This window comes from Neolamprologus brichardi, chromosome 2, assembly GCF_056152115.1.
Source record: "Neolamprologus brichardi isolate AB-2024 chromosome 2, ASM5615211v1, whole genome shotgun sequence".
Classification (NCBI taxonomy): domain Eukaryota; kingdom Metazoa; phylum Chordata; class Actinopteri; order Cichliformes; family Cichlidae; genus Neolamprologus; species Neolamprologus brichardi.
In genome coordinates, this window is record NC_142105.1 from 21,036,814 (window position 1) to 21,054,733 (window position 17,920).

Here is a 17,920-nt window from a genome sequence, read left to right on the forward strand (position 1 = left end):
AATAGGTTCTAATCCTGCCAAGCACCTGCACAATTCATCACTGTCCTGTGGACTTTTTGTTTAGTACGAAATACCAAATATCCCATTCTATCATTTCTAACAGCAGGTGTTAGGCTGCGGTAAAACTATTGTTGAGATATGTACAGCATGGCACAGTCACTACCCAAATGATTCTAGCAGGTTGATGTCTTTCTTATCTTTCTTACACTGTTTATTACTGGAAGCGAAGATACTTTTTTGATTCTTGAACTGTCATGTAATAGATTTTATAGGACTTCATCTAAAATTTAGGGGGGACAAAATCAGCAGCAATCCACTAGGCTGTCAAACATTTCTTTTTACAAGTGAATGTATTGGTTGCAGTGTAGGTATGAACCTAGTAGCTAAAGCAACAGAGAGGCTAGTTGGATACCATTTCCTGTCATTTTTCTGCTCCTGGTTCTGTAACGAAAGCCTTAAATTCCTCACAAAATAACGAAAAATCTATATAAAAAACGTTTTTTGTTTTCAGAAATGTACACTTCCTTTACTTGGCTGGCTTACACTGATAATCCTAAGGTTTGGTACTTTTCTGCACTTAGTTTAAAGTAGCCTTTGGAAACATGAGTGGAATGACACCAGCAGGAAGGCAGCTGTCACATGAGGCAGCAAAATACACCACCTTCACAAGGGTGAAGGGTCACTCAATCAACCACAGAGCACTTTGAGGGGAGATAAACACATCTGACACCAGACACTGCTCGGCCCACAGTTATCCTCCACTCAGCCACCCATGGCTAATAACTGCCAGATAATGCATGTAATAAAAACAGAGAGCATGTTGTGGTCCCTCTGGTCTCATCCATCTTCAGGAGAGCTAATCAGCTATGTTAATGAAAGGACGAGCAAAAGAAGTCAATAACCGATTCAATCAGACCGCACATTTGTATGCAAGCATTCAGACCTGATTTTTCTTTTAAGGGTAAAACACAATACCCCTTCATAAACGTTAAGCTCTAGCTCAAAAATAAAAAATAACAATAATGTCTCACTGGGTTTGACAAGACAGCGTATCACACACAGATCGTGCTTGTAAAGAACCCCTCAGGTGATGGGGTGGAGGTGGCCTACTCTGCGAGCCCTCCAACACAGCATGACTCACACAGTGCAATCAATCTCCTTCTGCGCAGAGGACAGGGACCCAGGGGACCAAAACACAGCACCAACCCGGATCTGCATGAAAGTCTCCAGACATGACTGCGTAGGAGGGTTTCGCTGTCAAAGCAGTTTTCAGTTGCATCGCCTTAAAAATCCTGAAAAATCTGCCAACGAGTATTTTTAGTCATAGCGCATTGTAGTGGTAATTCTTTGATCCATGTATGTTCCAGAAAATCTATACTTAAGAGTTAAGGGAGTCAAAACTCAGTTCAAGAGGTTTTAAAAAGGGCGTTGGTTTTTTGACAGACGGCAATTTGTTGCTCCAGCGATTTGTTGTTTCCCAGGTTAAACAGCGTTACCTTCCCAAGCTCAAAAGAGATGTACTTCCTCAACAAAAGCAATAAAATTGTGTTTTGCAACAAAGAAAAAGGGGAAATTGAGACAGAGGATAAAAAAAAGAGTGGCTGAAGCAGTAAGAAAGGGGGCAAAATAAGGAAAACATCGACTAAATCCAGAGAGGAAGATACTGAACTCTGGGGGAGATGTGGGACCAACAGCTGACCAACCAAACAGGACTTAGACTGTAAGTCGGGGCGCACTGGATACTCATGAGAGTTTATATTAGTTGAAAACGGGGCCACGGAAGGTTAATAAGGATGAGCAAAAAATGAAGTGAGTCTTGAAAATGTAGGTGACAGCAGACAGAAGGCAAAAAAAGAGAAGCACGGGTGCCTGTGAGAGGAAATGATAAGGAGAATGCTGTGAACAAAGAGAACAGATGCCAGCCTAGCAGTGGGAAATAAAGGGACCACACAGTGAAATCTAGATCTCTCCTATTTCCTCTAAGTAATAAAACAATGGCACCGCATCGCCTCATTAAATGGGTAATCGAGGGTGTGAAAGCACTCCCCTCCGAACATCTCTCTCTCTTCTGGTGTCTCACTCTCTAACCCTTTCACGCCAAGCTATTGTCTCTCCTTCTTACTGTTTCTCACCACGTCTCCAATCTGGTTTGCTGCGGAGCCCTGCCGCCTGCTGAACAAATGCTTACCTGGGCAACGGGTCAGAAACATAGCCCAGACCAGCTCCTGTCAGGGGGTATGGAAACTCCAATTATCTACTTAACAATTATCCCTTCGCAATTATCTCCCCATCTGCGTATCAGTGTCGACAGGTGCAGAGGGACGGTCCCGCTCACACGCTTTCATTTCTCTGACAGGGGAAGTGATGGAAGTGGATATAAGGGGCAAGAAGAGCCAAACTCACAACCTGCAAGCTAATTCATTAGGAACCTCTGTATGTATTAAAAACCTTCTTCAACAGATTCCAGCCGAGCTCGCGGGAAATGATTGTGGTCACTGAGCAGAATTTATGAGCACTGCAAAAAATCATTTCTATCTAGAGCTGCAAAAGTAGAAAATGTATGTATTTGAAAAAAAAAAACCCACACCCAGCAAACATTTGACTGTTAGTGCTTGATAAATGAATAATGTTATAGCCAGTTTTTTCTCAGTTAACTAATTAAGCCATTGACTCCAACTTGCAGATACTAGAGACAATCAATAACAGTACAGGACAAGGCACCTATGGATAATTCATGGATTAAATCCACTACCCTGGTGTATTTAAATCTTGATATCGATAACTCCGTAGAGTGGATTAGTCTCAGGCGTTTGAGAAACTGTGTGCACATGCAGTTACACTACAGAATGTATGCAGCTCACAGGTTTGACAGATGAGTTCTATTATTAACACAAGAATACACAAGCAAAAGCACAAGGAATTAATTTGAAAGTGTAAAAAGGAATCAGCTGGGGGGGGGGGGGGGGGGGGGGTTGAGGACTAGTAACAGGCATCCAAAAGCAATTCTGAAAGAGGTTTTGAACACCTCAAACTCATCTCAAATGGAAGCATTGCAGAGTTACACAGAGTAAAGTGTTGTGTTGGTTATTACTTTTAAAATGTGCATTTTTTTTTTTTTTAGAAATTGTGGTGGCTGTGTCTGATGTTACCATGTGAACCATGTGAGTCTTGTGTAAAATGGCAATTTGAGCTTGTATAGGCTAGACAGCTCATGCGCGAGTATTTAGAGATACTCCAGTGCTTAACAAAAATAAGGTAACGTCATTACTGAGGAAATATAAAGTTGTGATTGTGTGTGTTAGTCACAATATTGGAATTTTAAACTTGCTACAGATACTCGGGAAAATACTTCAAATTTGATATCGTGGGGCGATCGTGGCTCAAGAGTTGGGAGTTTGCCTTGTAATCGGAAGGTTGCCGGTTCGAGCCCCGGCTCATACAGTCTCAGTCGTTGTGTCCTTGGGCAAGACACTTCACCCGTTGCCTACTGGTGGTGGTCAGAGCGCCCGGTGGCGCCAGTGTCCGGCAGCCTTGCCTCTGTCAGTGTGCCCCAGGGTGACTGTGGCTACAATGTAGCTGCCATCACCAGTGTGTGAATGAATGGATGACTGGATGTGTAAAGTGCTTTGGGGTCCTTAGGGACCAAGTAAAGCGCTATACAAATACAGGCCATACCATGGGGAAAATGTTAAGAGCCACTTTTATAATGATAAAAAAATACAAGAAATAACATTATTTTTATTTTGCCTGACATAAAGTTATTTAACTGTATGGTATATATTTGTATATATACATATAAATGATTGGTTAGCACTATCGCACCTTTCTCTGTGGAATTTCCATTGATGGATAGATGGGTGATATACATATAAATCTCCCTTTCAAGGGTATGTGTGTTCCTCAAGCTCACCTGGGAATTTGAGAGTACTTCACAGTATCTTAGCTGTTACCAGGACAGCACTGCACCTACAGCTTGATGTCATCCATGTACGGGAGGTGGGTGATGGCCACTCCACTCTTGACTCTATATCTGTATCAACTCTTAGTGAGGAGCTCACTTAAGGGGTTGAAGACAAAATGGCAGTGGGGACAGCATATCACCTTGGTATATTCCGCACATTATGATCATTCACCCTTTACAGTTCTAGATGAATGTTACCGGCACACTATTAGCCTTGTATACTCCAAAGCACTCCTGTATCCATGTGTGGGGCAATGAGTTATAGGATTATGTGTAGCCATGTGGTGCTCAGGTTAGTTTGGCTGGTCTTAGAGTCCTGGTGTACTGCTCTGTCAACCAGCAGCTGGTGCTTTGACCCTCTGGTATTATTTCCAATGCTGTTCTGAGCTGTGCTCATGTCTTCACTCAGCTTGGATATTATGATGCCTGAGAGGATCTTCCATGTTGTGGCGAGACAGGTAATTGGACAATAGTTTGACGATACTGTATGCTTGTGGAGATTGTTTTGCCCTGTGTTAGCCAGTAGTGGATGAGTACCTGCTGTTAGCAAGTCCCTTATTTGTGCTGCCAGGCTTTCATGGTGTGCTCTTAGGTCCACTAGTCACTTAGAAATGGTATTATGGAACCTTTTCCTCACAGATGTTCTTCCAGCAGTACGCAGGCAGACCCACCTAGCTCTGCGAGAGTACATCCTGGACGGATCTTTGGAGAACAAGGCATTTATTTTCTTGGCCTCTGTTTCTCTTGCTATATCTCTTCAGCCTATTGGCTTGAGCTGTGAGCCTTTGTTTGGCAGTTTCTAGAGGCTCGGTTATATCAATATTAATAGTGGTATCATGTTGTTGTACTTCTTATTCATCAAGGACCTATCTCTCATGATGCTCTTCTACACATCTATCTATCTATGTTTTCTGAGATGGTGCTGCAGATGTTTCTATTTAATTGCTTTTCTCAGAATTAAATCTCAGACTTTAACAGAAACATAGATAGATACACAATTTTTTTTTTATCCTTTTAAATCAACACTGTAATGTTACAGACGTGCAGGACATATAACGCTAGCCCCAGCATTACTGTTACAATCTTATTATCGGTCACAGCTGCTAGCTGCCACATAATGATAACAGATAGTTATTTGTATCGGATAATTGCTAATAGTTAATAGCGTTGTGAATATCAACCACATTTCATGTGTTTAGCTGCTAGTGAGGGGAGGGGCTATGTGCCTGCCCGTCTGCTGTGTAAAGCTGTGTGTCAACTGGAAGAGACAAAGACAGCGTGGATATCAATACTTGCATCAATAATGCTGCAAATGCATATCTATTCCAACAGTAATTTTCAGTAGCAATTATTAGAGTCATTTGTTTATTTAGATACTTATTTTAGTATCAAGTTTGACATCCATAGTATCAAAATTAGTAATGTTAATACGTAATTATAATTACATTATCTTGTGGGTTTTTCACGCTTGGCTAAGTTTGACAGCCAAGACTGACACGCATGATGACCACCCAGGTATCAGTTATAATGATAATTTATGCTAGCCAAAAGTTAAATCTAGTATTGCAGTGCATTTATCTGTCTGATTTGTAACACTTCAGGCACACAAGTTAATGCGCCTACACATAAGGAAATATATACCACAGTCTAAGCTGTAAGGCAAAATATGTGATGATGCATGGTTTTCTGTTTCATTTCTTGCCTTTTCTGCTTCTGCGACTTTTAACAACTGTTGCAGTTCTTGTGTCACTTTTGTGTAATCTGCGCAACTGTGCCAACGACAACAGCAGTTGTAGTGTGCGACACTGCTTAATATGCTTGTAGGCTTTGTTCCTCATTACAGTACACAGAGGCTCCTATAATGCACTGTATGACAAAAGAGGGACTCCGCTTCTGTCTTTGCTGCAAAAACATGACAGCTGCCATCATCAGGCGCTCGTCCCTCCACCCCGCAACACAAATCCTGGTCCTCATCCGCGAACACATTGTTTTCTAATTGCCAGCCCCAGATGTCTCAGCTCAGACCTCCACGTCCCAGCTCCCATTACCTCCAGAGGCGACAGATTTGTTTTAAATACTTGGTGAGCTTGCATGAATACAGAGGAGGATTTGGAGTTGGTTTTGAAAGACAATGAGGGGGACAAACTGAAACAGAGTGGACACAATCATCAGTAACGTGTGTGCGTTTCTGGGCTAAATAAGATGTGTGATAAAGGCTGTGGTCTTGTCTTCACAACAGAATTTGGATTGCCACAACTGGTTGGTCAGTTCACTTTCATGTGGCAAGTCTGTCTTAGAAGAAGTCACACGAGGGCGAAGATATTAAATGACAGGTTGCTTATTTTCTGTTTCACAGCCATTACTCTCTTCTTGCCTCCCTGCCCCATGTGTACATTCCCTCTGTCTTCCTTGTACAAAGCAACACAAGCGCACACACACGCACAGAACATGGGGAAAAAAATCTACCCCCCTCCTGCTCTGCATCCTATCAGTCTGCTGCTCTGGGAGAGGTTTTGGCTGATCTGCATTGATTGCTATGGGCCTTTCTCTATCCCCGGTGCTCTGTAGCAAGAAAACCCCCCCAAAAAACCGAGTCTTCTCATTCATCAAACCAGCACCTGCCAGACTCTAGCCCAAGAGAACTGCCACAAGTTTTTTTTCTTGTTTTTTTCCTTTTGTTTTCTTCTTGACAAATAACTGTGATGTCCCAAACAGTCAGAAGGGAGCAGTGATCTGCTTTTTGTCTGCCATTTTCAATAGCAAATTGAATACTCTGTAATCCCTCTGAACATGCATGCACTGCGGAAGTCAGTCACCACAGATGGACCTCAACGACTGATACAATTGCTACAACGGGAAAAAAAAACCCCCAAATACAACATGCCAGAGCTTCACTGACACCAGCCACCGGGCTTGAAATTGCAGCTTAACTCCCTACACCCCCACCACCACCCTCTTCCACTCATTGCTTTCACCCCAACTGAAACATGTCGGTTTGCAACTAGAAATGGAAAAGAGTGAAGGATGACATCTTTTTCTTTTTTGAAGTTTCTCCTATGGAAAGCCGAACATTTCTAAGCATTATAGTGTTTAACAGAGTCGGTTCAATTCTCTTTTTTCTGTCGGCTTATTATTACATATTTATGCTTATAACTCCACGGAGTGATAGCTTTGGATGTGCTGCATTGAATAATACATTAAATGCATCTGCTCAAGCTCTGTCTCTTGTTAGCTATTGTGTGTGCGCGCAAGGGTGTGAACAGAGGATTTCACAAAGCAGTCTCACATGCTCGCACACATTTCTTTTTTATAGTCAGACCATGGTACTACACTGATGGGGAAAACTTGAGCCATGTAAATGTGGCAGCGCATACACATGAGAAAACACAACATGATGGCAAAAGTTATCTCAAGGTAAAGGATTTTGTCCACCAGTTTGGTTACTGGAACGTAACTCCTATTGATATAAGCGGTTTGACATGGGATTGTAGCCCCAGTGTTCTGGATCACATGTTAGACTTTAATTCTTTTAATTTGCTTTTTAGTTAAGGGGTCACAAGCCAAAATGTTTGGGAGATATTGATCTGCATTTCCATAGTTTGCATTTCGCAATGAGGCAAAAAATGTTTACCCGCACAACGGTGAAAACACACACTAAATTTCAATCAGTGACTAGAAGTGGTTACTACACTCGGAGTTTTCCTTTTTGTTTTACTTGACGTGCTTTCTTTATGGCTGACAGACAACCTATATTTCCTCCCATGCCAGAGCTCTCAGCCTCACTTCCATTAAAGCTCCTATAGTGACAAATTTCACAAGCTTTCACTTCTTATGGCATATGAAAAGAAATTATCCAGACGAAGTCAAAAACAGCCCTCCTTTTTGTTTTAGTCCACTTTAGTTCAATTTTATTGATATAGTGCCAAGTCACAGCAACAGCTATAAACAGTTGTGCGACTATGTCATAAGGCAACAATACAGAGAAACCCTAACAATCAGATGACCCCCTCTAAGCCAGCCAATGGTAAAAGTGGAAAGGAAAAACTCCCTTTTAACAGGAAGAAACATCCAGCAAACCATGCTCAGGGAGGTGCACTCACCTGCCATGACCAGTTTGGGGTGATAGGAGAAAGACAGGGCAAAGATATGGTGTGGAAGAGCCAGTGATTATGGATAAACTAATAATAGTCAATAAAAGAAATAATAAATCACCAATTTTTGATGTTTTTTTCTGAGGAGTGGTTGCTACAGTTAATTAAAACTTGCTTGTTTGGTGAGTCCTTATTATGTACATGTCAGACTGTTACTCCACGACCTGTTTAGTTTCTTCGCATAACTCATATCCTCACTGATACTGTCTATGTGATACTATTTGATTTACAAGCAACACACGACCAGTCCCCCCCCCCCCCCCCCCCCCCTCCAACCACCACCCAAAACCCACACCCCCATCTACGCTCTATTGATCAGCTAGGCAGGCTTCCACAGAGCGCTCACTTCATTGATCATTGCCGCCTCACACTCACTCTCTTTGGGTTTTTAACTGACCCTCAGAGAGCTGGGGAAAATACTGCTATCTACATCACACTGTCAACACATATCGTGTTTTCCATGAACACTAATTAGTCCTAAAGAAAGGTTTATTGTCAAGATGGCTGAACGTGACACAAAATCAAATGTAAGTTAGGTGCTGCTGAAGCGAAACATATATTATTGGAAATTCCACAGTCTAGCTTTGCTGCTAAGTGCAATGTTTTTAATTCATTTATTTTTTATTTGATTTTTTTGCCCTCTTTTTTTCTTTTTACATTTTCAACCAAAAATAGCCAAAGATTAGTTGTAAGTCTTACCGCACATCAAAGTGAAAAACAGAGCATACAGGCGGGAGCCTGCAGAGACTTTGACATGAAGCTAGTGAATCAGTGACATCTGCATTATAAACCAGTAGCAGATTATGGTAATGTGATATCTAACTGATGGGTGACTAACATTCTCTATCTATGCTGAGCATCCCTGGCAGCTATTTTAAACGATGCAAACGTATACAAGGAAACAGTCCAGCAAGCACTTTTACTGGAAATGTGAAAACACTGCAGTAAAAAGGCAATATTGCTAATTCTGTTACTTTTTGACTCGCTTTTGCCTGTCAACGTAAGATGGAAGAGGAGAGAAATGCAAATTAGCCTCACATTATGCAGACAGAGATGCCATCGTTATTATTACTACCCCGATGACTCCACATGCAGGAAATAAAATGAACCACTTTGCCCATAACATTCAGCGTTTTATGGCTTTCTTTATCTCTTCACATTTTCTCTGTCACCTTTGCCCTACTTCCAGCCACCCGCCCCTATTCCTTTGCTCTTTACTCTTTAGGCAGGTGCCAGCGAGTGTGTGTGTGTGTGTGTGTGTGTGTGTGTGTGTGTGTGTGTGTGTGTGTGTGAGTGAGTGAGAGAGAGAGCATGTGTTTGTGGATGCTGTGTAGACTTGCTTCTGGAGGAAGTGGCTGGTCATAAGAGCCAGCTGATGAGCATCACCCTCATCCGGAGCTCCATTCATCCCCGTGCACAAGGGCCCATTCACCCTTCTGCTTTTCACACTCACAGACCCCAAGAGCCCCGGGCACATTCCCACAGTCGCACGCTTACAGAGGTGAACTGTCAGTCACCCGAGACATCCTAAATAGAAAGGGCACCCAGATGTAGATTCACGCAAACCAAAATTCCTCCACGTTACCACACAAAATGGAAATCCAGGAATAGGCTGCGTTTCTCATCTGACTCATTATAAACAAACCCCGGAGCCTTTCCTTTTTCTTCTCAAACATGTCTCTATAGCCTTCACATCCAAATACTTTTGAGAGCAAGTGACACACAGCAGGAAGAGGTGTCATTTTCATTTTTGTCATCTCCTTCCACTGCGAATCTTTCTGACACGCTTGTACCGTAGCCCATCATCATACCCATGCACTGCAATGATGTGCATGACATGGGAGGTGGGAGGGGGGTCAAATTTAAACATCAAAGACAGGAAAGGATGGGTAGATAGAAAAGAAAAGGAAAGTCTGTGTGCATCATCTGCAACTAAAAGAGAATAGATCTAATCAACCTCTGGGAAAAGTTGGATAATAGCAATGACCCTTGACTGAATTATTAGCACCAAATTACCAAAAACGTTAAGCTCTGGGTATGTGTGTTGCTTGGTAGGATGTCTGTGGATATTTAAGATATATATTTTTAAGAAAATATGTACAATCAAATGGTTTCTGGAAGCAATTCTGGCAAAAATAGTCAAAAAAAGACTAAAAAGAAAGAAATTCTAAGAAAAAAGGCAGACGAGAGCCATCTGAGTTGTTCTTTGTGCTGATGTCTCGCCACTGGCTGCACGCTGTGACAAAGACGTTAATGTACCACACCACCACCACCAGCAGCAGCCTCCCTACTGCGATAGGATCCATGTTTGATCCACTGGAGAAATCTGCAAACATTCAACAGCAGCCTCCCTCCTATATTTTACATCACGCTCCCTTCTGAGCAGAGGACAGTCTCTTTAATGAGGGCATCTTGGGTGTGTTTACATTTCATTACACAGCGCTCCCTGGCTCTGTGGCCTAAATGGCTGAAGGGTGGGGGGAGTTCAGGGGGATGATGGTTGAAATATCTGCTGTGGACTTTGCAGGTTTTGCAGTATTTCTCACAGGAAACGCTGCAGATGGATGTCTCTGTATAGTTTGTGATTCATAAAGCGTGTGGTCTTGAGAGCAGGTCACAGCATGAAGCTTAATGATATATTTTGTTAGACTCTGACAGATGAGGGTAAATGTCCTTTCAGTGGTTGTGTTCAGCTTTCAGCAGCAGCCAGCACCTGATGTCTATAAATCTATATGAGTGCCGCTGCAAGTAATGCTTTATTTCCAATCCAATTTTAAGCTCATAACCGAATCTCATAAGAACGACTACAACCACATTACATTAAAACTCTGAGTCAGAATACCATTACACTTGCATTTCGTGTCTTTATAAATCAACATTAATTTCTCTTCATTTATATCATTGCTGCATACATTCCGGCAGGGAAGTCATAAAGACCGGTTTTTGAATCGCGGGGAGGGTTCAGAGTGAAAACGCAACGACTCAAAGTGGGAGTAGGAGTAAATGTCTGTGGATGAAGCAGTGTCACACACCTGCCAGACAGACAGACAGGGTTGTCAAAGGGTATCTCCTGGAAGTGTGCGACTTCACAACAGAGAGCGCGAGTGAGCCACGGGCAAATTCAGAGGAGTCGAGGATGAAATGAGAAAAACACAGCTGAAGAGCCTCAAGGGCGACAAAATCTTGTCAGAATACAAAGGAAGGATGAGAGCAGGGCTAACAAAGATGAAACAATTTAGACTGACATTTCTTTTGCACAGCTCAGACACGGAGCAATTGTTGGTGCTGGCATAATGACACACATTATCACCAACAGGAGAATAGCATTGACACTGCTCTGACTATTGGGTTTCACCAGCAGGACTTTTAAACTTCCTTGATGACCATAAATCCTGCATCCCATTGTCAGAGAATCTGGCACACTGTTTCTCACTTGAGTTAGCCGAGGATAGGTTTGCCTGTTCCAGATCCATATTAATACAAAGAAGGAGGCGGGTGAAGTCCCAAAAGTTAAAACGTTTATTTTGTGTGCTGGTGTTTGTGAAGCTTTCAGGGTGGGAGGGTTTAATAGTCTGTGTGTGATAATCGGATTGTGATCCGTGACTAATTAGAAATGTATTTGGAGTATTTTCATTTATTTATTTTTTTACCCTCCCCATTGTTTGGAGAGCCATGATCTGCGCTGACTCCTTGTTTTCTTTATAAAAGAAGCACAAGGCGCACTGGGATCATTGGCAGCCGTTTTAAAAATCATATACGAGGAGCCATAAAAACAAAAAACCTGTTGTTACATGACTGGAGGAAAGCTGTCGCTGTCGCATAGGTTGCTTTCAAATCCCCGCGGCTTCCCCAGAGCGCAAACCACGCTGCAATCATGTAGATGAAACAAGTCCTTCGCGGTCCCACGCAACAGTTAATAAGATAACCTACGAACACACGCTTTGCAGTAGGCCTGTATTAAAAGCAATTACAGCCTACACAGGCTTTTTCCCCCCTTCTTCTTCTCTTCTCTTACAAATGGAGTTGCAAGCGCTCTTTACAAAGTCAATAAACGGATTTAAAGATTTAGGTTCAATAGGTGGACTACGTGGACTAGTATGTAATCAGTTTCCACTGAGATACTTACAGGCATATGTCATGGAGAAGCTGTTCCCCATCATGACCATATCCACCTGCGGCACCAGTTTGGGGATGTCCTGGTGGTGAGAGAGGGCGAACCGAAAAACCTCATATTCGTGCGATCCGCTTGGGAACAATCCTCCTGTTGAGAAGCAAAGAATGAGGAGTTAATGTAGTACACAGTGGACACGAAAAGGAAAAAAAATTAAAAAAGAGACACCGACTTAAGTTGAATCAGAGGTTGATGTTTTTTTCTCTCAGACAAAAGGTGACGATGTGTGTGCGCCATTCTCACCTATATTGATGTTACTTGGAAAACTTGAGCTTGAACCCAAGCACATCCCCAGTAAACTGGTGTAGAGGATGGTGAAGCTTCGCTGCATATTTCCTTTTGCATTGGCGAAGGGAAAAAGAGCCGAAATCCAAGCATAGGTTTTGTCCGTGTGTGAAGTTAAATCCCCCCGCTTCTCCTCCACTCCTATCGCCTCCCCTTAGAGCAGCATTTGCACCGACATCGATTCAACAGCGAGACAATTATCGCAATGGCGAGAGGAGGCACCTTTCTCTCTCTTCTTTTCCCTCTCACTGCTGATGCTCTCTTGTCCTTGGTTGCTGCTGTATGAGACGGAGAATGACTTCAGCATTAGCCGCACTGCAAAAAATAAACCCGTTTTGGAAAAAAAACAACAACCTAAAAAACTGTTGAACCTAAAGGCAATTTTAATGTATTGCCTTTTACCCTAAACAAGGATTTCCCCCTTCCACGATATAGCGAGAAAACTTCAGTTATTTGATATATAGAGCAAATTTTGGCTTTTCAAAGAAATATTTCGAGAGCAAGTGTCACTGCAACAAGTCTGCGCAGCGCGCAATAGTAAAGGAAATGACACAAGGACAGAAGCGAGCATTACTTAAAAAAGGCTGCTTTGGACATGAAACAAGTAGCAATGTGTCACTCGATAGGAGGATGTTACAGCTGGAAAAGAAAATGGAAATTTTCACACTCATTATTTGACTAATGACCTGCGGGTAAATATTTTTTGCAGTGTGCGCCTTTGGAGCGCACACACAGGTGCCCCAAGAGGCGCACGGGGTTTAGATATTCGTTCGTTTCGTTGTGGAGCAAATATATCAACACTGACAAGACAGTGTTTTTGTAATGTCACTTTTATTTTGTAATAATTTTTGTGCCTGTAGATTTGCATTAAAAAGTAAATGTATAACCAATATAACATCTAAAAACAAGCGTATTTCAAAGATTTAAGAAATGAAGTTTAAATTGGATGAATGCGAATAAGAATTAAGTTTATTTGATATCTGTCTGCTTTTTAAAGAATACAGTCTAACAAGGAAAGGAAGCCTAAAATAACATGACTGGTTATTCCTTAAGTCCCTAAATTTAAAAGATATTTCAGCATGTAACATCGTAAAACAGTGTTAAGTCCTTGCACTGATCAAGCTCATGTGGCATGGTAAAGAAGTCTCGCTGCTAATGAATACTTTGGTGAGGCTGTTTTCTTATCTTCTTCGCCATATAGTTGAAGCTTGAACCCTATAGTAACTCTATAAGATACTCTGTAAATGATATTCCGTAAAACCACAAAGGACATTTTCAGCATTGTTTGCACTTCATTTTATTTTGACAGCCTCACTTTGTTAAAGAAGTCGTGTTAAATCACTTCATGCCTGCTCTACAGTATGTACAGTTATGAATACAAGATGACACTGTATTAGTGTATAATATGTGTTTTGATGGGGTACTAAGACAATGCAGCTAACAAGTGTTTTTTCAGCTGGAGCAATGTTGTCTGTAGGCTATAGTTAGAATTACAGAAGCATATTACAGTCTCTGACGTTTGCTGTCATTGATTACCATGTTACTGTAAACCATTATAATAAATGACATTTGGAGGAGGAACAATTAGAGGTTTGAAAGTGAGGTGAGTCAACTTTGCTTGGTTGGTAATTTAGGATTAATTAACTTTTCACATATACAATACACACTCTTTTTTTTTTTTTTTTTAGCATCACTTACTTCCCTATCCAGGACCATACAATAGACAATGACAACTCGCAAAAGAACCAGCTGAGAGATAAGTGAATCATTAGGTAACCTAATGGTTAGTTCATAATTATCCATAAATTATTCATACTGCAACTTTCTTTGTGAGTCATTCCTAGTTAAGGTGATCCAAACACAGAGCAGCACAAAGCAGTAATTACACATTCATTATTGATTATTTCAACATTAGTTCTTTTTTGTGTGTTTGTGTGTGTAATAAAACCCAGTTTAGTTCACGTATGAATAGTTAATATTATAATATGTTACATTATATTTTAACCAAAATATAATACTTTTAAACAATAAAATCCAAATTCAAACAATATTATGATAGAACGATCAAACATCAAATCCTTTAGCTTAAGATATGCGCATTGCATCACAAGCCACCTGCATCCCAAATGTTAAACAATGAATGCAAACATTTATGGGTAGTTCTTTCTATTACGGCCAGGTGATACTGTGATAATAGTGGGGTAATAAGCTGGAGACAAGGGGGGAATGATAATATAATTATATGAAAAGTTATATGGCTAGTTATTATTACTTAATTACCAAGATAATGTACAAGTAATCATTTGTGTTAACATTAGTTATAGTTGAGTAATATTACACTAAAAGTCATGTAACTGGGTAAAATCAGACTACAGACTAGGGGTACAAATGTGTAAACAAACACATACCTATGAGGCAAAACAATTAGTAACAGCAGAGTAATATTTTGGTAACAATGTGATGACCTGCTAGATGGTATTAGAATTTTTATACACTGACTGGCTGATGTTTTAGTATATTAGGATATTATTACTGTATTGCAATGTTAATGTTTTTATGTATATTATGGATATTTTATTGATGATTATCCAGTCTCCAGTCTCCAATCTATCTTCTTAACCACTAGATTCTTTGCTAGCTGTCATAGCATAGCTGTCAATGCTTCTCACATTTACGATAATGGAAATGTTTGTGACAATTATGAAGAATAATTGTCTCACTTTACTTCAGGACATAAAGAACAAAACTAAAAGGTAAAGTAATCCAGAAGAAATGAAGAATTACATATTGGGCACTTTGTATGATACTTTCTTTACTACACTTTACTACAAAAAAGTGAAACTAATGTTCAAGTATTCGATGATGGATGAGTAGTTAGTAGGATGTGCTGCTTATTATTAATAATAAATAAATGATAAAGAATGTGGGAGTGTGAAATATTCACTAGTGCACTTACACACACATAGTGCAGGACTGGTACAACAGTGGTTATGACTTTAACCATGCATTGTTAAAGTCAGAGGTATGTCAGGTATTGTTTTGTACACACTGAAATATTAACCAACACTGGGGATGTTCTCATGAGATGGATTGTAAATCACATTATGCTGTGATGCCCAGGCAGTTGTTTAGAAAATGAAGTGTTTTTTCTTGGCTTTGACACCATGCAAATTAGGTATCCATTTATCACACTAAGTACAGCTACTTTCTTAAGTTAAACTCAATTTTGCTACTTATTGTTTCCATAACACGAAAGCAGGCATATCGCTCCCAGAAAATTATATTTAGAAGATTAGAAGCTTGCTTGAATTAGATTTCCAGTGTTTCCATATCAGGAGAAACATTTTCTATTTAAAAGACTGTGGCTGACTACCTCTGGCTGTGCTTGAAACACTTGAGAAATAGAATTGCAGGAAGTGAAAGGTTATCTAATTTCTGAGTGATGGATTTTATATAGATACAGGCAGAATGGCTGATTTTCCTTGTCTTTGATCAAAATGATAAGGGGTTACCTCAAACATGGATGGTTGTGCAGGCATTCATTCCACTACTTTTTTTTTTTTTTTTTTTTTTTTTTAACTCTGGGTATGACCAAGAAGATGCCTGATTTATGCACAATATCCATCTTGCATCACAGTGTTCATGTCAGTGTTTCTGTTCTCTTTGTGTGAATGTGTTTGCCTGCGGTGCCCCGAGTGTGATCAGTGCCAGGCAGTCTTTTTTGAAGTAATGCAAAGAGATCTTAGAAAAGCATTATAAGCAATGGCTAAATATTCTATGGTGCTAAGTAGAGGAGTAACTATCACAGATGGAATCGCTTGTTGTTCGAGGTTAAAAATATTACCATCCGACAGAGTCTGTGTAACAGAACAAAGGACATACACTGTCTTTTTGTTCCTAAGGACGTCTTCACCATAGATCATAATGTGAGCGTCTGTCTGGAGGGTTTTAATCGAAATCTATGTGAAGAGTATAATGGGCCTAATCTGTCAAAATCTGATGGTTCCACTCCAGTTTGAGTGTGGAGGGAGAGAGAGAAAAAAGGAAAAATTCCCTGCATGTTATTCCTATAATTGAGCTACCACTCTTGTGCTGTTGAGAACTTGTGTGCGTCACACGGCTGCTGGCAAAACTATAAAACGTAATGTTGCAGAAAAGATAAGGGAACAAATAGTAGTTGTTAGCAATCAAAATGCCAACCTCCTGCTTCTCTCCTGGTACCGCAGAACCTAATGATAGCGAGGGCAAAAACACCGGTAAGGTATGAGAAAGTAAATGGCCAGACTATTATATTCCTATAACAATTTTATCACTGGCTGTATAAATGCCAGTGATTAAATGCCTACTCCACTCAAATCAATATTTGTGTTTTTCCAAGTCTTGTTAAAGTGCTTGAAAAAACTTTTTTTTTTATTTTGGGTGACTTTTTTTGGCCAAAGCTTTTTCACATTTTCACGATGATTAAAGTTTTCACCGCTCTCCAAAGGCAGTTCTCATCAGCAAACCCAAGGTAGAGCATTGCATGCTACCTACCTTCAGATTAGTGTTAGCAGTTATTAGCACATTGGTTAGTCTGCTCAGCCTAGATTCCTGAGATCCTCTAACTTTGTTTTTTTGTTTTTTAAATATTAAATAAAGAGTAGAATGAAGACATTTAGAGAGACTGACTCTGTATTATTGGCATCTCTAACAGCTATCCAAATGAGATTATTACACTAATCTCAAAACCTATTATGCTATTATGTGCAAAAATCTTGAGTTACCTCTCATTTCTTTATATTGTATTAGGAAAATGGAGAAATGACTGCAGTGATTTACTGAAATATGCAACCATAAATGGTAATGCAGTACAAAAAGGTCTTTACAATTCTAACAAGCTTAAAAGTCAATATTTGGTGTGACCACCGTTATTCTTCAACACAGCCTGAACCTTCTAATGCAAGCTTGTCATTTGTTTAAGTAGACTTCAGGAATAGTTCTCCAGGCTTCTTGAAGGTAATTCAAAGCTCTTCTTTGGATGTCGGCTGCCCTTTGCTTTGGATTTTGTCAAGATGATCTCACACTGTGTCATGGTCCTGGGTCATTTTGACCCAGTGTTCTTAGTTTTCCTGTGGTTTTGTATTTTGTTCCTTATGTTCATTGGATTGTTTGGTTTGGTATTTGGATCCCCCCTGTGTCCATGCTGTTATTGTGGTGTTTGTTCTGGTACCGTGTTCCCATCCTTTGTGTTCTGTGTTCTGTGTTCTCCTCATCCCCTCGTGTATTCATCCTTGTTCTCTGCCTCTCTCTCTGTGCTCATCTCTGTGTACTGTGTTGTGTTCAAGGGCCACATCTTGGTGTCAGTATTTTCAG

The 17,920-nt window shown here is 40.5% G+C and overlaps 1 protein-coding gene across 1 annotated transcript in view; it reads right to left on the bottom strand.

Moving 5' to 3' along the window:
• gria1a (glutamate receptor, ionotropic, AMPA 1a) overlaps positions 1–12,840 on the bottom strand; it is a 70,376-nt gene extending 57,536 nt beyond the window's left edge. The window contains 2 exon segments of the mRNA XM_006781718.3: positions 12,239–12,373; positions 12,527–12,840. Coding sequence (XP_006781781.2) covers positions 12,239–12,373; positions 12,527–12,614 — 223 coding nt within the window. The 5' untranslated portion in view covers positions 12,615–12,840.
• Positions 12,841–17,920: the final 5,080 nt, after the last annotated feature.